Raw genomic sequence first — 21,641 nt, 5'->3', positions numbered from 1 at the left:
GGTGGAGCCTGGGAAAGCCCATGGGGTCACCGAGGGAAGACAGGCCACACTGCTCCCTCACAGGACATCAGTCCTTAAAATGTGCCCCTTCCACCAGTGTGGGGGCCCTGTGCTGACCTCCTGCAGCTGAGGGTTTGCTCTGTGCCGTGCGCTGGATCAGCCCCGTGCCTGGTGGGGGTGCTATGAGCATGTGCGGTGGGGGGTGTTGTGTGGGTGGCGGGACGGGAAAGACTGTTTTGGATCTCACCTTCCTCTGGAGAACAACAAACAAATCACATGCATTGTTCATAGCAGCCGTTGTTTGTAACAGACAAACAGGGGAAACAACCATCAATGGACAAATGGATAAATAAATCCTGGTTTATCCACACAATGGAATATTACTCAGCCATGAGAAGGAAGGATATCCCAGTGCAATGCAGATGAACCTTGAAAACATGGTGCTGAGTGAAAGAAGCCAGACAGAAGGTCACGTGCCGAATGGCTCCATTTACATGAAATGTCCGGAACAGGGCAGCTACTGCGATGGAGAGTAGGTTAGTGGTAGCCTAGGGCTGGGGAGTTGGGGGAATGGTGGGGTGAGGCATGGAGGACACAGGGTTTCCTTTTGAGGTGATGGAAATGTTCTGAAATTGATTGCAATGATGGTTGCCTTTATCTGTGAATATACCAAAACCCACCAAATTGTACAGTGTAAATGGGTGGATTGTACGGAGTGAGAATTACATCTCAATAAATGTTAAAAGAAAAACAAAATAAGGACCTTCCTGGGCATGCCAGAGTGGTGTGCACAGCCTCACATGTTGCAGGCCTCTGTCTGCACCACCAGCACCACCGACCCCAGAGCTTCTCCCAGGGCATAGAAAATGAAGACACCTGTTTGGCCATCCCGCTGAGTCCCGTTGGCCTCCTGAACTGGGAGGTGGGGGTGAGCCTGACTGGGCCTTGGCCCCAGCAAGGGCAGGGCTGAGACTCTCGGAGCTCTGGCAGCTTTACTTCACTCACTTGATGAACCATCCATTCAAACCTAGTTCAGGGCCACCTCGGGCCAGGCCGCAGGCACCTGACTTGTGCCAGGATCTTGTGGCAAAGCTTAGTTTCCGGAAGCCCGTTGCACAACTCAATCCACCAGTCCCCAGGCATTCTCTGAGAGCCCCAGTCTGGTGCACGAGGTCTTGAGGGGAACATGCAAAAATAGACACCAATAACACTCCTCATCCCTAAAATTAAGTTGGAGAGCTTGGTCTCAGGGGCACACACTGAACAATTAGATTAAAGAACAATTAGACGCAGCCACATAAAGGAAATAGAAGTTACAACTGAGCCAATGATAAATGAGCATCATATAAACTCCCGACAATTTACAAAGCAGCAGGTAACTCAGTAACTAACTTAATGTAACCAAATGGACAAAATCCTGGGAAGAAGGATGTGGGTGTGGGGGGAGGTGGGAGCCCTAGGACAAAGGGTCGTGCCCGAGCCTGGCAGCTCTGACAAGGCCAGCCCCCCTCTTGCTCCCTGGCTCTGGGGAGCAGTGCTGAGCGAGGCAGAGACATGTCGGAAGCATGTTTCGCCCAACATTCAGAATTATGGGGAAGAAAAGGAAGCTTTTGAAAGAAAAAAAGTGTATTCTCCAAATGAGAGAGAAAGGGAATTACAGGGTGAGCTCTAATCTAGATGGGTATTTTTGCACAGGTCCTGCCTGTGTGGCTGCCTCCTGTTCTATTTGTGGTGCAGAAGTGCCGTCTTATGTTTTAGGCTGGGGGTTGGAAGGCGCGTGTCCTCCTGTGGGCGGGTCCCTCTGCAGCAAATACAGCCACCGCAGGGCTCTGGGCAGCGTGCTCTCCGGGGTCACCCTCCCAGTGGAAGTGGAGCCTGCAGAGCCAGGTCCCCCTGGGGGGCACGTCTGCCCCTCCCCACCCTGGGGACAGAATTTGACTCCACTGCAGTTGGACTATTTCACATACCGCTCAGTGGCTTGTGGAGTCCAGGCCTGGGTCAGCTTTGAGAACAGTAATTAGCCCCTCCCAGAATCACCCACACGTTGGCACATGCCATTCAAAGCTGCCATCCTCAGAAAAGGGGATGACGCAAAGTGTCTCCGTCCTCATTCCTGGGCCCTGTCTCGCTCTAATTAAAACTTTCTCTTTCTAGTTAACCCTCGCCAGACGTTACAGCACCTGCAAGTCAGGCAGAGCAGAGCTGAGCATGGGGCTGGATTCTGGCCGGCAGGTGGGGACAGACTGTGGCCCTGAGAATGACGAACACTATTTACAGGTTCCAAGAGTGAGGAATTGGGCATATATTTTTGGGCTGCGCTACTCAACCCACTAGTATGTATACGGTTTTTTCTCTTCATGTTCCAAGGTACTGCCTAGTTCTTAGATGCCTCACAGTCCTGTATGTGGAGATATTTTCTACTCTAAGGCACCATGTTTAGAAGTAACAGGGCCCCCATTGCTGGCCCCAGGCTTATAACAGGTTACACGAGGACCCTGGGCTCTGAATTTAACTTCATGTGCCGTCAAACACCCTTCTGTAAAATGGGGCCTCTAGGTTGTATTTTCCTTGTCATGAAGAATCCTTTCACTGTTAGAACTCATTGGAATAGACTGCTTTTAGAATGTTCTATGTGATGGGAAGGAAACCTGTTGGAACCGGCTCTGCGCTGAGGAGTCAGCCTGGGCAGACGGAACCACATGAAATGACAGGGTCATTTCCAGTGATCTTGGAGGCCCTTTCCAGGTCATTTGTTAAATAAATAATCGGAGATTAGAAGTCAGAGCTCTTGTTTCCAGTGCTAACTTGCTGCAGTAAATTTTAGCAAGCTGCAAGCTATCATTTACCCAAAGCAGCATCCACTCCCATGTGGCGGAAGGTCAGATGCTGAGGCTCCAGATGACAGGAGAGTGGAGAACGGAGTAGGCAGCGTTGCATGGCGTTGTGTGTTGTTTCAGAAATTAATTGTGTTGTATGAACAAGCAAGACCATAAAATGTAGAAACGAGACTAAAGAGAGAAGCAAACCCTTGAAACAATGAGAACAAGATTACAGGAATCAGGGGTGTGTGTGTGTGTGTGTGTGTGTGTGTGTGTGTGTGCAAAGAATTGAGTACAAATAGGTATTGTCAAATGCAAAATGATCTGTATTATTTAAAAGGAGTAAACTCTGAAATGTTGTAGCTGCAAATATTCTTTGGAGTCAGAGATTTACATTTGTTTCAGGATTGACTTAATGCAGTGTTTTGGCGACACAGGAAACTAATTGAACCTATTGAGGTAAAATCAGATTAGAAAAATCAATTATGCTTTAAACGTTCATTTCCTCCCTCCAAACCTGGCATAGTACTGCCCACTAATTCCACCTCGAAGCCTTGCCTATGGAGACAATAGGAGCAGATAGTTCTAAAAGGTCATTGAGAAATCAAAAACTTTGCAGATGTAGGAAAAAAAAAGGCAGACGTTGTTCCCTGTGGGAAAGTTTATTCATGTTGTTTAGAACTATTTGATTGGATTTAACCTTCAAATTATTTATTAGAAAAACTTTCATGACTCAAAAAATATTTTAACACATGCTCTGGGATAAGTTTAAACAAACAAACAAACAAACAAACTAACAAGTCGCATTTTCAAGACTCATCATATCCTGACCCACAGTTATACACGATCCGCACGGAAGGCTGAACAGGTGACTTTAGCTCCATTTTTGCAAACAGACTGCGTCCATCTACGTCAGCATGGCTACCATTTCCCTGTGTGTAAGTAAAAATAACCTGTTTCCATTAACATGTAGCACTTATTCTGGAATGGAAATTAAACTTTTTAAGACAAACACTTTGGTGACAGACAATGCAAGCTCACAAGCATGCATTTTGTGTAGTTCTGACCAGCCCTTATCCTGGGGACACAGAGACCACACCTTGAATTCCTAGTGGTAGGGTCCAGGTCCAATCCTGTTGACTCTTTCACTTTTGCCTTAAGAAAACTGTGTGTCTGGACACAGACTACCTGAGCCACTGCAGCCAACTCTCCCACCCAGCTGGGGTTAGTTAGATACACTCTGGGGAGAGTGTGTGACTGGACACTCATCCATGTCCATCGCCCAAGAGACACTTGTGGCCAGCACCCTATTGATAGTGGATCTTCCATGCCTTCGACTGGAGGGAAGGATGCATTCAGCTGGGATGGAATAAACAACCTGAAGTAGACCCTAACAGCCAACCCAAGTGGCCAACTTGACGGTCCAGATCAATCTCCGTGTTATTTCCAAAATCATGTGTTGAGTATAAGCTCCATGCAGGCACAGGGCTTCACGATTCCCACTTATTGCCTGTCTTGTCCCAGGGACCCCTTAGCAGGAGGTATTAACTTCTTAAGTTTGCTGTGGAAAGTGGAAACTGAGGGTGTTGGAGGCCAGGTTCCTGATCCACATGTGGTAAGAGGCAGAGGGAGATCAAGGCTGTTTGATTTCAAAGTCTGTATCTACTCAATACGAAATCATCACAGTTGCAGGTTTTAAATGAAAAATGTGCTCTTGATTGGGGAACAACTTCAAACAGTGACACACGGGTGGAGAAATTTCTCTGATAAACACTTTAAAATAAAAACGGAAAGCCAACTTATACACTAGTGTGAAAAGTTAGCTGAAGTACCTTTTAAATAATTGAGCTTAGGGATGTGAAACTGGTCACTTTGCAGAATTACTACCCTATAACAGTTTTCCAGAGAAGTATTTCTGTAAATCAGTATTAGTTTAGACAGCCATGTTGTGCAAAACGCGCAATTTCAATTATGTTGAGAAACTTTTAATGGGAGTTTTTGGCGAACACATTTACAAATCTTTCTAATGCAAATGTAAGCTGAAGAAGAAATCTAAGAGACACTGGTGGTTAATTAGATTTGGTTCAGTTACATTTTCATTGACTTTTATAGAGAATACCCATGACGTGCTTTAAACCACAAATAAATCAAAGCACAAAAGGTCAGAGGGCACCGTGTGACACAAAGTTGCCCACAATGACCACAGAGGGTAATGCTTCTGGAAAACCAAGAGAATGCCGACAAATGCTGAACGTAGACCATGCAAGGATGCAACAAGCGTCCCGTGGATAGACATTTCTTGGTTTTAAAGTCTTGCTTTTCAGAGTCATCGTGTTTCCCAAAAGGACAGTGCCTCCAGATTATTTGACTTGTGCATTCACTCCCTTCCAGTAGTCAACATTTCTTTCTACTTATTTACGGTGCATGCAATTTCCCCCCTCTCCTTTGGAGGCCCACAGACGAGGAGAACTTTGGAAAGAGTATTCACCAAAGTCTCAGTCTGAATTGTGATAGTCTGAAACTTCACAGAAGCCCACAACCTTCCATGGTCACAATGGTGACAGCCTTCAAGAAATAAAATCACATCAGTTGTGGAGGCAGGCAGGAATGAAACCAGGCACCTCAGGTTACAGCAGCTCTATTTTAGCTCCATTAGTGTCATTACCAGTGATGGCCCGAGATCTACAAAGTGATTGCATGTTTACGAAGGAGGACAGCCACTTAATTTGCCTCCAGTAGAGAAATGGGGAAGCAACAGAGTGAATCCACAGTGGGAAGCAGCGCAGGTATTTACTCCCTCACCACGCACTGCCTTACTGACCCATGAGGTTGACTATGGGGGCCGAGTGCCCCGGTTCACTCTGCCATGTGTCTAGCCCTGTTATGACCTGTAGATCCCTTTGGATACCCTTTGGATACACCCTGTTCAAATACTCTGCCTTGATTATGTGTCTTTGGCCAGCACAGTGGGCCTTGTGTTTCTCCTGCAACAAAGCTAACTAACATTGTGTAACCTTCCCGCATGTCAACTGTGTTTGGCCTTCCAAGTTCGTTGGCCGCATCTGTCAGTTCAGGTGGGACTGAGTGCTATTCAGGACTACGTAAATTGGAGGCTGCTGAAATCAGAAGGACAAGGTAGAACATAGCATAAGGCCGAGGAACAGAGCTGTGTACTAGTTAAATGTCTTAGCAGGGAAAACAAAGCCTGATTGTGATCTAAGGCTGAGGCCTAAGTGCCAATCGGGAGTGAAAACTCTGCCCTTTGCACCAATTTGCTTTAGACACATAACGGCTCAGTTTGGATGTTTCCCAGCCAGCTTGAAAGAGCTGTAGCTCCACTAACTCAGCAGTGGGCATGTGCTTGGGTGTGGGCTGTGGGAATTGCCGAATGGTCCATGGGCAAACCAGCAAGTGCCAGCAAGACACAGGCCTGGGCTTAGTTCCTCCAGTTGACTTTGGAAAGGCCACCCACGCTCTCTGGGCTTGTTTCCTCCTCTTGTAGAGTGTATGATTTTTGAGTAAGTGGCCTCTCAGAGTCAGTGGGTCTACCCTCCTCTGAGTTAGCAAGCTAGTTCTGCCCTTCCAGAAAGCAAATTCCATTAACAGGTTGTATGCCGTTAGGCGGGTTCAGATAAGACACTGGAATATAATTCTTAGGTGAGGGGCCAGCTCCACGCGCCGTTAGGCTGTGCGGTTGGACTGCGTCCTGCCTCCTGAAATCAGATCTATAGACAGGCTCCCTACAGGTGAGAAGTGTCAGAGACCTTCTCCCCTCCTCCTCTCTCACAGTCCTCCTTCCAGGGCCTCCTCAACACCCCCCATTTCTACACCTGTCCTTCTTTCCTCTTCCCATACATAGCTCCAACCTGACTTACTCCGTGAAACCTTCCCCAGTTATCAGTTAGGTAGCCTGTGTTTGCACAACTCCACCCTACCTGCCCTGCCATTCAGCATTTACGGGTCTTTGGTCTCAACTTTGGTCTCAACTTGTTGCTGGTTCCTGTGTGTGTTTCTTATGAGTTCCTCCAGGGAAAGAGACGTGTCTCACAGTCTGCATGCCCTAAATCTGACTGAGCGGAGGGGTGGTCAGCACGTTTGGTTGATTGACGTGAAGTAGGGGATTGGAGACAGCAAGCCAGCATGTGATTACAAGGGAATTGTATTTCAACCAGTGTATAGTTGTTCAGTCTGAGCCGTCATCCAAGGGTGTTCTAATCAAAGCAGGTGCGAATATACATTTCTCGATAAAATAAAGATGACATGTAAAGATCATATGACACATTTTGGTTTCCCAAGCACTTTTCCTCACATGTAGGTCAATTCTCATACCAACTTGGGAAGAGTTTTACAGCCAAGGGAACTGAGGCTCAAGCAGGTGTGGTAGGCATCTGGCTTTCTAGCCTCGGTCTTTTTCACTAGTCTACAGACTTTCCTTTCAAAATATAAGGTCAAATTTCGATAAATGAAGCTGAAAATTTAGGCCTAAACCCTGTTTTTTTCTGAGCTATGGATTTTTTGAGCCTGTGAGCCTTCTAGGAAATACCAGGGGTGCCAAAAAAACACATGACTTGTATTCATCTTTTGTTATTGGTATATATCAAGTGTTACAATTTTAATACAGTTTTTTCCTTTCTTAAAATGTGTATATCTTTTTTTGGCTCCCTCTGTATGTGTGTGTATACCTGTGTGTGTGTGTGTATGTGTGTGTGTGTGTTTGTGTGTGCGTGTGAGTGTGTGTGTGCGCGCGTGTGGAACTGGGCAGTAACACTGCTGCTCACATAGGCCTCCGTGAGGCACAAGTAACCTTGATCTTCCAGAAGGCCAGTAAAGCACATGCAGATCCCATCCATGGTGGCCTGCCGTGGGCAGGGGCTCCCAGGGACAAAGCAACCAGTCTAGAAAAAGCAGTGGATGGAAAGGAGTTTTGGGAGGATGGCAAGTGCACATGCACTTGTATTGTTTTCTCCCTTTGGCTCTGACCTCTGGGTGGACTGGAGTTCCTGGCAGTAAGTAGGCTGTAGAGCTGACGGGATGGGGCTCTGCATCCCATCCCTTACGGCCCTGCTACCTCTCTGGAGAGGGAGGACCTTTTCGGCCTGTGTGGGAACCGTTGGGTCTGGGTCTAATCCCTCCCACACTGGGCCCCGCAGGCAGGTGCCCACTTCCGAAGGCTGGGGTGAGCCCGGAGGCCGGCATGACCCACCGTGCGGTCATCAGAAGGGTTGGCTATTTGACCAGCACCACCATGTTTGCCTATAAGTTTCCAGCCACCAGGAAGGGAGTTCTTGCTGCCGCCTAAGCGTCAAAGCCATAGTCAAGTTTTCAATTATTCCCCACTGCTTTTAAAATGACAAAGCCTTACCAACTTAAGTATTTCTTTCACCAAAGAATATTTCTTCTATAACTTCCAGTTTCTAATGAACCTTCTGGAAATGCCATGCAAAAGAGATCAAAGTCATGGTGGAGGGAGAGGTAGAAATTGAGCCAAATGCCTCCTGTTGCTGTGGACAGCAGGCCAGCCCTTCCTTAGGTTGTAAGGACCCTCCTGGCTGCATCTCGAGGGTGGCGTCCCCTGAAACAACTGTTCAACCAGCTAACAGACAGCATGGAGGTGACCCAGCTCGGGACATATGGAGATTGGTCCTAATACATACACAGGGTTCCTTCAAGGAAGTTACCTTTCATTTTACATTAGAAGAGGAAACTTTCTGGAAAGAAAGAAACTCAGGTGCCTTCCCTAGCAAGCTGTCTCTGTCGTAGAGCTTTAATATCCACAGTGTGCTTCGATTACAACGAATAGCGAATAGCCAAGAGTCTAAAGACCGGTCGCTAAATGTCAGGTTTCCAGGACGGAGAACTCTCCATAGAGGATCAGATGAATGGACGCTTTAAGTTCATTGTCATTGAATTTCATGACTATTGTTACTCAGAGGGAACTTGAGCAGGAGGTCATGCATTCCCAAACGCTGCTGCTTTGGCTGGACAGAGCTGCAGGTATATTTGGGACACATAAGAAAGTGGTAAAATGGTAAAGCCAGCAATAAAGGGCAGATTTGGCAATGGCCAAATGTGCTGGGAGGCGTCCACCCCTGTCCTCTGAGGTGAGGTCACAGCTCTGACAACCTTGACAGTGAATTGGTCCCCAAGTAGTAGCCAAGACTGCCTGGAATTTTATGTAACCAGCAAAGGAGATTTCCCTTCCTTCATCATGGGAAAGTACAATCGGCACCATCTCAGTTTGGCCAGATCATCCCTTCATGTTCCGCTTTCTGCTTATCTCCCTGCTCGCTTCTGGGGACCACTTTAATCCACTGGATTTTCGCAGAAACTATAGGTCCCTTGGACTCATATGCTGAACCTTGGTGTCATGCTTTTTGAAGTATTCGAAATATTAAAACTGTTAAAAATAGATTCAATATTTTCAATGGAAGCATAGCCCACAAAGACTGGATTCTCGACTCAGTGTGTCAGGTATGCATGATTTTATTTAAAATGTGTCCAATAAGATTTTCCACTTGGATGAACACTTTTCCTCGTCCGGCATATTATTATAAACAGTATTTCCTCATTTCATGGAGTTTCTTAGAAAGTTCTAAGTAACTTAACAGAAGAGAGAAATGAAACTGTGGGGAGATTAAATAACAGGGACGTTAGCTCTCAGCGAGGGAGCTCACGCATCCCGGCCTCGGGGGACACACAAGTGACTACGGGGTGAAGATAAACCCGGTCATGCAAATCATCGGACGATCACTTGGTTTCCTTTGGCAGTTCTGGCATTCCCTGTCACTAGCACACATGATCAAATGAGTCAGATGACGTCAGTGAATGGGAAACTGTCTTTTGCATTTGGTGGTGGGCTGACCAGCCGGGAGAAGACAGGAACAGAAACGCGCTGTCCGAGGAGCATCTCAGGATGTGGGAAGAGACTGTCCGCATCTCACCAGCTGTGGCGCTGAGCCCCAGGGAGCGCACACGCACCTGGCGATGGCAGCGTCATGCGCCCCCATGTGGCCACAGCACCCGCCTCTCCTGTAAGGGCGCGTGGCCCTCGGTGGACAGACGCACACCACCCCCTTGGCACCGAGAGCACATTGGAACCAAGAGGGCAGTTGTTTGAAATCACTAGAACCTGGCACTATTACATTTTTGTTTTCGTGAGCCAAAGGTCGTCTAGCACAAATGAGGTCTACATGTTGTCACATGGGGCCACAGAAAGACACGTCTTCAAGTGACGATGCCCTGCCAGGGAGAGAAACAGATACAGAGCACAGCACACATCTAGCGGTGACAGGGCTCCTTGGAGGACGAACCGCGTCACTGACACGGAAATGGGGAGAGCGGGCCGCCGGCCTCCGGTTTCCTGCCTGCTCTTTGGAGCTGCTGTCATGGAAAGAAGCCAAGGGCAATGTGACCGGGGGCGGAGGGGCAGGTGGGCTGGGAAGTGTCACCGCCTCAACATCTGTTCTAAAGTGACCGAGGGATGATCATTCATTTATGATCGAAACTTAATCCCGAACAGTGTCTGCTCGCTCTGTCTCGCTCTCTGTAAACACATCTGTTCATAAATAACTTAAACGTCTCTGGGCGTTCAGGGTTCAGTTCCGGCTGGAGTAAAAAAGGGTAGGGGATGCTCAGCGTCGAGGAGGAGATGGTGGGTGTCCGTGTGTGTGGAGAGGCGGCTTAAGCGTCTGATTCACGTCGCAAACATCAGCCGTCAGAGACCGGCGGGGTGACCCAGCCATACTTTTCATGCGTCTTCACCAAACTCTTAAAGGTGGCTTCTGCTTCCTTGCGACTGAAGGACTTTTTTGATTTTCCCGCTTTTCTACAGATCCGACCCTGCGTGAGAGAAAAGAGAAACCAGGTTAGAGCCCCAAGAGGGATGGTTTCCCACCGTCTTTGTTAAAACACGCAGAGTCGCGGGCGTTTCTGATGCCTGGATCTGTGTGACCAGCGCAGAGACACAGGACATCGAGGCTTTGCTACAACACGGATGGAGGAGTCCAGGGGCTGGCGAGGGGAGGGGAGGGGAGGCCCACGGGCTGATGTCTTCACGAATCCACGCCTCCCTCTGAATGTGATGCGGAAAAGCAACCTCTGCTGGTTCCAGGGAGGAGGGCTAGCTTTATGGAAAGCGTATCCCAGCTGTCTGCAAGGCAAATATTGTTCTAACTTCCTTCCCTCCCACCAAAGAATGCCTTTAATTATAACTTTCAGTTCCTTTGATAACAGTAGAGATCTATGTTTATATATATAGATGAGTATACTTACAGTCACACACACATTTTAAAAACCTGATTTTTAAAATTCAAGCCCAGGAGCAATTAGTGAATTTCGTGTAAGTCATGTCACTGGGGAGCCATTTCTTGAGCAGAAGGTGGAGCCATTGTCATAGAGGGGGAATGCTGTCCTCCCATCCTGAGTGCGGGGTAAAGGTGAGGGGCCAGTGCTTTCCCCACAATCCCAGCAGATGTGGGGGCCCCAGGAAAGGTCCACACCCCCTCACATGTCCCACCCCCACCCAACCCCCAGTGACCAGCTATGTTCTGGTCTGAACCGGAGCATTTGGGTCTGCAGTAGACCAGAGGGTCTGATTCATGTTAGGGTGGGCATAGAAGGCTCTCGACCACCAGAGAAGGAGCCAGAAGACACTGCTATGTGACCGCCGTCTCAGGCCACCCTTCCAGAGAGCCCTGGGAAATGACGTTTATTTGGCCTCAGAGGGAATGAGCAGCCTGAAGAGTACGAGGAGTCTGGGCAGGGGGGACCCTCAATCAGACCGAGCTGTTGTCACTCCCAATATTCCAAACTCAGTCTTCATGAGGCCTCTCCATGGCAGAGCAACTGAAACTCGCTCTTTGCCCCTGGGGCACATTTCCTTGCACTTGACTTCCCTTCTTCCTGGGAAATCTGCAGGTCTTCCTGAGTGTCTCATGCATGCACTTTGCTGCTGGGGGAAACACCCCTGAAAGACTTGGCTGAATTTTCTCCACTAGCAAATGCGTACATACTATTCCCAATGTTCTCCTGCTGTCCATGAACTTTCACTAACAATTGTCTCTGAATGTGCCCTCTGCATTCCTGATACGTAATATTTTTGTTATAGCACATCTGTGGACATGTGTTGTCTATGCCGCAAAGTAACTTCAATCAGAGCCAGGCCTCCCTGGGTTATGTCACATACCTGTCCCCTCGGACAGGCACTGAGGGCAGCAGTTACCCAGTGTGGCCGCTGGCAGGCAAGGTCCACTCAATCTTGGCTTTCTCTGACAACCCACTGACAACTCCAGTGGCAAGAGCTGGACTGGCCTCAGATTCCACAGGGGAAATGGTTCCTAATCACGAGGATCTGGGAATGGAAGGGTGTCTTACATACTTAAGTTCAGAGCGTATGGCTCCTTTTCACCAGTGGATACTGGCCTGATACCCCGGTGAGGAGTCAGAAATCCAGAGGCACAGTCGTGCTCTGCCCTCAGGACCTCCCTGGACGCACCCGTCCATCTGCCGATCAAGGGCGGTACCACTTGTTCTGATGTGCTGCTTGGTTCACAGCAAATGAGCTGCTAAGAGGGTGAAGACTGGAAGACAAGACAGGAAACCGCCATCCACTGACGTCTAGAAAGTTCCCCACGTCTCACTAGGATATGACGTCTAGTTTTAATTTTATAACTTCCTACACTGCTTATGTGGTGCAGTTGTACTTGACAAAAAGGGACCACCAAGAGCCAATCCATTTATAATTAGCATCTCCATGGGCTGAGATCCAAGTCCAAAGTCACTTCATTAAACACCCGCAAACGCATCTGTGTAGGAACATCGGCCTCGATGTCTGCGTACTAAGAGCAAATATCAAGGGAGAGACATATATGTTTGCAGAAAACGCAAATTTAAACATCCCGGTCATTCTTTTCTATAATACTGAAAATTTATGGTGATTTGAGAATTCTGAACTAAAAGCAGCCAGACAAATACAAGCTCATGATAATCTTGGAATATTCTGCTGCTTTTGGCATGAACACATACGTTGCCTATTCTTTGTGAAAGTCCCAATTGTTACAAAAAACAACAGACAAAAGCCCAAATGAACAGACGGCTCTTTGTTGCCGTTTCTTCCCGGGAAGAATTATGAACATGAAGCCCCAGCACTTAGTCTGTCCGGGACACAGAGCCTGGTGTCAGCCAGCCGGAGTCGCACAGCCCTCAGTGCATACAGCTGTCCATCAAGAGCGGCGGTGTCCTCTGCTATCCCCTGCACCCAGTTTTCAGTTCACAGATGCCCTCCTCGGACTGGCTGTTTTAATATCACCCAGTGAAACACTGAGTTTGAAAATGATCCCTTACATTTCCTGGCTCTGCCAGGGTGGCTGGGCCTTTTTGGCTGAGATTCCCTTGAGGTGCATCCACCCAGCTCCTGACGGTCCACGGCCATGCTAATGTTGAACTGGCTCGCGTTCTTCTTTCCAAGGTCCAGTCTCCTGGATTCTGGACTTTAAGGAAACTTTCAGTCTAACTCCTGTGACTCTCTGTACTTTCCTCTATAAGTGGGGATAATATCCGCTTTACAGTATCACTAAGAATGTCAGGTAAGATACTGAATTTGCTTATTTTACAGATGAGGAAATTGAGATTCAGAGAGGTTAAGTAAGTTGCCCAAGGTCACACAGTCAGGAAGTGCTGGAGTAGTGATTCGAAGCCAGGTCTGCTGAATTCTGCACTCCTCACCTCAGCACACACACACACACACACACTCACAGACACATGTGCGCATATGTGTACACTCTGAAAAATGTCTTCATGCAAATCCAGTATTTCGCATTTATGTGGCTAAATTCTCAGTAATGTCTATTTTAACAAGATGGCACAAATACATTCATTCTATAGTTCTCCCTTGATTAGCTTTTTCTCCTTACATTTTCCTTTAAAACATAGTATTGTGACATTTTGTGTTCCACTTGCCTATAATTACAGTTCTGCTCCTTTAAACATAGTTAGAATTTCCTGACGGCTCATGTAAAGTTTTGAGCTTCCTATACTCATTTCCTGGGCTGAATCACAGAGCAGCTACTTGGGAGTGTAATTGTTAGTCTAGCAGCACTCACAAAGCACAACCTCTGCAATACGGGTTTCAAATGTGTGCTGGGCTCCTTTCAGGCAGGGGAGACTTCCTGGAGGAGGTGTTCAGGAGCTGGATTCAAAAGACAAGTGGCATAATCCAGCCAGAACACAGGAAGGGAGGCCAGGAGGAGCTTGGGGAGGTGCTTCTGGGAGGAGGGAGAGGGAGGAGGTGGGGATGGGAAGCATGCTAGATCCTGGGGCTGTGGGAACAGAGTGGGCGGCTTAAAACAACAGAAATGGATCTTCTCCTGGCTCTGGAGGACAGGATTCTAAAACCCAGGTGAGAGCGGGGCAGTTGCAGGAGCTGAAGGGGAGAACGTGCTCCACGTCGCCCCCTGGCTTCTGGTGGTTTACTGCAATTGTCGCTGTCCTTGGACTTGTAGACAAGTCACCTTGATCTCTGCCTTCACATGGCCTTCTCCCTGTGTCTCTCTGTGTCTGTACCAACTTTCTCTTTTCTTCCCAGGACACCAGTCATTGCATTAGGGCCCATCCTACTCCAGGATGACCTCATCTGAACTTGACATCTGCAAAGACCTCAGATAAGGACGCGTTCATGGGTTGCAGAGGGAGGGTTACGACTTCAATACATCTTTTTGGGGTCACAATTCTCCCCACTACATGCAGTACGGTTGACAGGAAGGTCTTCAACCACCTCCTGCAGCATCTGGACCTTTGCTGGAGGTGGCAGAGCATCGGGCCAGGTTGTCTTTTGAGATGGGTCACTTGGGAGGCAGGTGGCCGTCAGGTGGGGGTGCTGGCCAGTTAAGTTATTGTCATGGTCCAGAGAAGATGGGTGAAGGCCTGGCCTGGGGCAGAGGCAATGGGGTGGAGAGAAAGGGGCTGAGGCCAGCAGGGATGTCATTAAGGGGCAGGGGACCCAGGGCATCCATTTCTGATGGGGGAGGAAGCAGGTTTCCGGATAAGACACTGAGTCTCTGGGTGGGCCGGGCTCGGGGTGAATCCAGCACATGGTGGGGCTGGAGGCTGCTGGATGTAGTGCTTAGAGCTCTCCCATCAGGGGCTCTGAACGGCGGATGTGGCTGAGAGCCCACGAGAGACGCCAGGGAGCGACGCCAGGCGTCCGCTCTGCCCACCAGCCACAAGCTTTTGAGCAAGTCGCCCTCCCTGCACCGCCGTCTCCACATGTGAGTCACATAACCACTGACACCTGCAGCGTGGGGTGAGCCCGTGGGGACGGATACATCACTGGCCTGCTGTGCACAGTGGCAAGACGTGCAATATCAAGTGGGCACGGGAGAGCCTGCGGGCAACACTGTCTTAGGGGATGCCTTGGAGGGGTCCTGGGGGGCCGGTGGGGTCTCGGGCAAGAGGAAAAGCAGAATGTGCCGGCTCAGGGGTTGGGCCAGGCAAGGGGGTGTCGGTGGTGGGAGGCGTCAGGGAGGGGTGCAGCTGGTGGATCCGACTGTAGGGTGACCAGTGAATGCCTGGAAAGCATCGGCCTTAAGAGGCAAAAGTCTGCTCAGAAGGGTGATATTTGCTTGATTTATATAAAGTCAGAACTTCAAAAACTCTTGATTTGTTTTTTAGCCATCTCTGCACATTGAAGAAAAATCCGGGTCTTTAAAAAAAGTGCAGCTTAATAATAAAAAACTCCCCAAACCAAAACCTGTATTTTCCGCAGATTTACGAAGTACCTGCCACCCAACAGACCTTGTGCGCATTGCTGGAGACAGCAGGTAACGCTGGGTAGGCCAGGTGAATGAGAGGCATGAGGCTTAGCCTGGGGCCTGGTGGGTGGGGCAGTGGGTGAATGAATGAATGAGTGAATCAATGAGTGTAAATGGCCACAGTCCAGCTCCCTCCCATGAAGGGGCCACACAGACTAGTTCTCCTATGGCAATAACTCTCATTAGGGCAAAGTATAAGAGTAATGCCCAGGATGTAAAGCTGTTTCACTCAAGAAGGAATGTTTCCTTACTGGGACATTTTAAAATTTTCCATTGAGAAATATTATGTAACCACACACACTCTATTACAGTCTCTAAAATATTTTATCAAGTATTAGGTAATAAATGTCCTCAGATATTTGCTCTTAACCTTGTGAAACCTCTCAGGATGACAAAACCAGCATCAGTTTTGGATCAAATTGGATAATATTCAGTATCATCATAAAAGTTTTCTCAAGCCACTGGCAGCACCAAAGGCACAGGTCATGGATATTTTTGATGCTTGCAAAACATAAGCATCCCTTCCCTTTACATTTTAAAGAAAGTTCTAGCAATTATTGATTCTGTTTTGAGACAGATTGCATTTTCTTGGAAGAAGCAAGCAGAAAAAAGAGAAAGTTTTGGTTAAAAATTTAAATGATACCGGATAATCATTTCAAAAAATGTTTTTGGAGATTCCACTAATACTTCTGCTTAAGCAGCTGGCCCCCAGTGGGTTTCGTTAGCTGCACTGGAGGCTGTCATGGCGACTCTGTCGAGTGTTTACTGTGTGCCAGGATGGGCCCTGAACACACTCATTAAAAGCTTCTGCAGAGTAAGAGAAACCATCAAAACACAAAGACAGCCAACCGACTGGGAGAAGATATTTGAAAATAACACCTCTGGTAAGGGGCTAATATCCAAAATATATAGGAACTCATACAACTCAACAACAATAAAAACAAACAATCCAATTAAAAACTGGGCAGAGGACCCGAAGAGACATTTCTCCCAAGAGACAAACAAATGGCCAACAGATATATGAAAAAATGCTCACCTTCACTAGCTATTAGGGAAATGCAAATCAAAACCACAATGAGATACCACCTCATACCAGTTAGAATGGCTGTCATCAACAAGACAAACAACAGCCAATGTTGGAGAGGCTGTGGAGGAAAAGAAACCCTCATACACTATTGGTGGGAGTGTAGATTGGTGCAGCCACTTTGGAAAACAGTATGGAGGTTACTCAAAAAATTAAGAATAGAATTACCATATAACCCAGAAATGGTAATAGAATTACAATATGTCCCTTTTCTGCGTATCTACCAAAAAAATCTAAAAACATTTATTTGTAAAGATATATGTAAACCTATGTTCATTGCAGCTTTATTTATGGTGGCCAAGACATGGAAACAACCAACTATCCTTTGATAGATGTTTGGATAAAGAAGATGTGGTATATATACACAATGGAATACTACTTGGCCATAAGAAAAGATGAAATAGTGCCATTTGCGACAACATGGATGGAATTTGAGTTTATCATACTAAGTGAAATAAGTCAGATGGAAAAAAATCAAGAACCATATGACTTCACTCATATGTGGGATATAAAACTGAAAACAACAAATGAACAAACAAGACAAACAAAAACTCATAAGACACAAACAACAGTATGGTGGTTACCAGAGGGTAAGGGGGGAGTGAGGTGATAGAAGAGGGTAAAGGCTCTGCCATCATTAACCCTGATGTACGGATGAAGAAACAGGCACAGACAGACCAATAATGTGTTCAAAGTCACACAGGATTCCAGTGAGAACTAGAGGCCACACTCTGAACCTCAAGGCCAGACCGTCTCTCAGAGACATGGAGAAAGATCATGGAAATACAAGAAAGAAAACGAGATACTGACCATTCACTCCATGAATGCTGCCACCCTGGCTTTGCTCCACTGGATACAGGATGCACCGTGGTCACTGAACCCCCTCCATCCCTCCACACCCTCCTGTCAACATGGAGCTCCTGGCCTCCAGCCCACACGTACCACAGAGTCTGCTTTACCCCAGAGCTGATCAGTGCATTGACTGCCTTCACCGCAAGAGCCGGTCTTCCACCTGTTGTATCGTGTGGACCCCCCTCGCTTCTGGTTCCTGTGTGATGGGAGCAGGCGAGCCTCCCTCCTGAGACACTCCTTTACTCACAGTCCATATTCCTGCAGACGACTGGCAATCTGTGGTTCCATTTTTGCTGACACAGAATGCAAAGGGAGCTGCTTTTGACAGGCCAAGCCAAGGACACTGTGTTCCATTTTCACGGCTGAAACACTTCTTTAGCACAAAACAGCCACTCCTTCCATGTTTTCTGTGGCGAGCTAATTCCAGCTGCCTCCGTGCGGAGTTCTAGAAAAGTCCCATGGGCAGACCGTCTGCCCCTGGTACCACGGCAGGCTCACTGGACGACCCATACAGTGAGTGAATGCATCTTCATTAGCGTAAATGCTTCTCCCTGGATCTGGCTCCGTTGAACAAACACGTGTTCACCTCACTGGCCTCAGCAACCCGGCCTTCTTACTGAGGACAGCTGTCTGCTCCCCCCTGAGAGGCTGACAGGAGACGGCAGTGTTTTCCCACCCAATCTGACCTCCTAGGTCAGAACCCAGCCAAGCCTCTTCCCTACACACTTGACTTTCCTCAAGGCACCCTATTACCCCTTCTTCTTGGAACACATTTGGGAAAGAATGAGGATCAGGTTCTTCCCCAAGCGCCCCCTGGTTTTTCAGTCTGCCTGTTAACCCCCTGTGGCCGTCTGTTCTGGGGTGGGAGCCTGCTGCCACCCAGGATGCTGAGGCTGCCTCCATCCTGCCCTGGCCTTGATCAAGGACGGTCGGGGCCCTGGGGACACGGAGCCTTCCTGCTGCTGGGGGTCAGAATGAAGAAGGGACGCCTGAGGACGAGGGTTTGAGGCAGAGGCCCTGTCTTCCTCTCCTCCAGGGAGAGCAGTGCCCCTGGGCAGTCAGGAGAACCAGCGGACTGACGCCTGCCAGCGAGGTAAGAACACCACTGCCCACACCTCCTGCCTCTGTTCCCTTCCCGACAGAAAGCAGCGATGCCGAATGGGTCACTCACTCCCCAAAGCTGCACATCACGTGCGTGGGAAATAATCTGCTTCCACCCACATGCCCGTCTCCCAGGTTTCCTGCGATTTTATGACCCTCCATAACTGGATGATCCCGACACTCTTCAGACCACAGTATGGTGGTTACCGGGGGTAAGGGGGCAGGGAGGTGGTAAGAGGGAAAGGGGGTCAAATGTATGGTTATGGAAGGAGAACTGACTCTGGGGGGTGAACACACAACAATGTATTATAAAATTGTATACTTGAAACCTATATAATTGCCTTAACCAATGCTTCCCCAATAATTTTTTTTAACTTGAAAACAAATTTGTATTACACAAACGTTGTCACATAATTGGATATTTTTCTACTTTGTACATATTATTTTTACTCTCCACAGAAGAGCTGCTTCTTAATTTCTCATTGGGTGATGACAAGCTCTAAAATCCTGATTGTAACAGGATAGCAGTAACAATGCCTCCGTGACTTAAGTTGAAAGCAGTACATTGGAACATGGCTCTTCCACTTAGCCATCAGGAATGTACAAATGTCTTTTTGTTCCAAAATACTAGATAAATTATCCATAGGCATGGACAATGACAGGAGCAAACCACTGTATGTTGTCAGCTGAAACCAGCAACTGATGGTTATGGTGATTTTCTTGAACCCCCGCCAGCCTTTTCTCCCGTCAGTTCCTTCAGCTGACTTCTCTGAAGTTACAGGTGAGGAGTGCTGCCTCGCGCCGCCTCTCACAGTTCTCATTAATAACGGTAAAGCGCTGCTCTAGGAATTAGAACACGCCACCTCCCGTGCCGCCTCCCATTCCACCCATGCCAGGGTCTTTCTCTTCTTTAGGAGTTTCTGTGACTACAACTTCTGCTGTAGTCAACAGAGAGGGCACTCTAGCAGCTTCCAATAAAGCAGTTCTCACAACCCTAGTTGGATCGATGATTCCTTTTTCCACCATATTCACAAAATCTCCAAGCAGAGCGTCATAACCAATTTTTTGATCTTCATTAGCTGGAGTTAACGAGCTCGAGGCTAGAATGCACCGAAGCAGGGCACGACCCCCTCCGAGTACGACGCCTTCCTCAGCAGCAGCGCGTGTGGCACTGAGGGCATCTGTGACTGTCTTTCTCTTCATTCTCTTCAGCATCACTAGTCCCACCAACCTTCAGCACAGCTACTCCCTCCGAGAGTTTCGCCAGACGTTCATTTAGTTTTCTCTTTTCATATTCACTAGTAGTTGTGATATCTAACTGCTCAAGGATTTCTTGAATACGTTTTTCAATCTGAGCCTTGTCACCTTTTCTCTTGGCATCATCTTTGGTCACAATGACCTCTCCAACTTCTCCTAAGTCATGAGGCTGAACATCTCCAAGATTTAGAGTCAATCCTTCTCCAAACACTGCACCACCAGCAGCGATAGCCATGTCTTTACGCTGGTTCTTTCTATTGTCACCCAAACCTGGAGCTTTGACTGCTACAACCTGAAGACCAACTTGTAGCCTGTTCAAAACGAGTGTACTAGCCACCTGCCATTAATATCTCCCCCAGTTATGACCAAGCGCTTACGGTGAGCATTGGCAATTTCAGGAGCAGGTACAACGGACCGGACACTAGAAATGTTCTTTTCACTCAATAGAATATACGCATCTTGGGATTCACACTGCTGACCTCTCATTGTGTTAGTAAAGTATGGAGAAATATAACCTCGATCAAACTCCATCCTTCGATAATTTCCAATTCCTCATTCAGTGTTTTTCCATCCTTTACTGTGATGACACCCTTTCTTCCAAACTTTTTCATTGCATCAGAAATGATACTGCCAATTTCTTTGTCTCCATTTGCAGAAATCGTAGCAACCTGAGCAATTTCTTCAGGGGTTGTCACCGGTGTAGACTGCTTCTTAAGTTCAGCAATTACAACATCAACAGCTAACATCACACCTGTCCTGATTTCCATTGGATTAGCACCTTTACTAACCTTCTCAAAGCCTTCCTTGGCAAGAGAGCGTGCCGGTAAAGGAGCAGCTGTGGTGCCATCCCCAGCCTCTTCATCTGTATTATTGGCAACATCCTGAACCAGTTTAGCGCCATGTTTATATTTATCTTCTAAGTCAATTGACTTTGCAACGGTCACGCCATCTTTTGTGACTCTGGGACTCCCCCAACTCTGTTCAATAATCACTGTCCTTCCCTTTGGCCCCCTAGTAACGGCTACAGCATTGGCTAAAAGGTCCACACCTTGAAGCATTAAGCTCGGGCACCTGCAGCAAACTTTACACCTTTGGCATATGCCCGAGTGAGACGAGGTGCCAGTGCCCTGGATGCTGGCCTAATCTGGCGAAGGACTTCGTGTAATCGAGGCGTTTCTGTGGGGAAACAGCAGGCTGTGCGAGCGGCAAGGCAAGCCGTCGGCGGCGAGTGAGGGACAGTACAGGCTGCACACCTACCCCAATAAATTTAATAAAAAACAAAACAAAACAAAAACTCCCCCAAAACAAAAGCAAAACCATAAAGCCCTCCCTGAAACCCTACTAGGTGGGCTCTGCTATCATCAACCCTGATGTACGGATGAAGAAACAGACGAGAGGCCGATTATGTACAATCGAAACCTATGTAATTTTACTAACCAATGCCACCCCAGTACATTTAATAAAATTCAAAAACCCCCAAACAAACAAAAAAACGAAGTGTATTTCATAAAACACACTTTCTGGAGGGTCTTGCGGTGAAATCCAGCACCCATACCAGGAAGTGCTGGCGCATTGCACTTCCGCATTTCACTTCCATGGCTGGAGTTCCTGCTTCCTGCATCACAGCCCCTGCCTTCTCTGGCCCCCATTGGCTCCCACCCCGCCATCATCCCTTATCCCCACCTTCCTACCCCGTCCCCAGCCTCACACCTACACTGGTTT

The 21,641-nt window shown here is 47.8% G+C and overlaps 1 protein-coding gene and 1 pseudogene across 1 annotated transcript in view; both read right to left on the bottom strand.

The window, feature by feature from the left end:
* Window positions 1-9,286: 9,286 nt before the first annotated feature.
* UBE2QL1 (ubiquitin conjugating enzyme E2 QL1) overlaps window positions 9,287-21,641 on the bottom strand; it is a 37,134-nt gene continuing 24,779 nt past the window's right edge. Inside the window, exon 2 of the mRNA XM_019743382.3 lies at window positions 9,287-10,658. Within this exon, the coding sequence (XP_019598941.2) occupies window positions 10,527-10,658 (132 nt within the window). The 3' untranslated portion in view covers window positions 9,287-10,526. The remainder of the gene's footprint in view (window positions 10,659-21,641) is intronic.
* Window positions 10,665-21,183, bottom strand: LOC141570467 (60 kDa heat shock protein, mitochondrial pseudogene; annotated as a pseudogene).

This window comes from Rhinolophus sinicus, chromosome 3 (assembly GCF_057876585.1).
Source record: "Rhinolophus sinicus isolate RSI-liver-muscle chromosome 3, RSI-T2T, whole genome shotgun sequence".
NCBI classification, from domain to species: Eukaryota; Metazoa; Chordata; class Mammalia; order Chiroptera; family Rhinolophidae; genus Rhinolophus; species Rhinolophus sinicus.
Note: the sequence above shows the minus strand (reverse complement) of the source record. Positions and strands in the feature narration are given on the sequence as shown.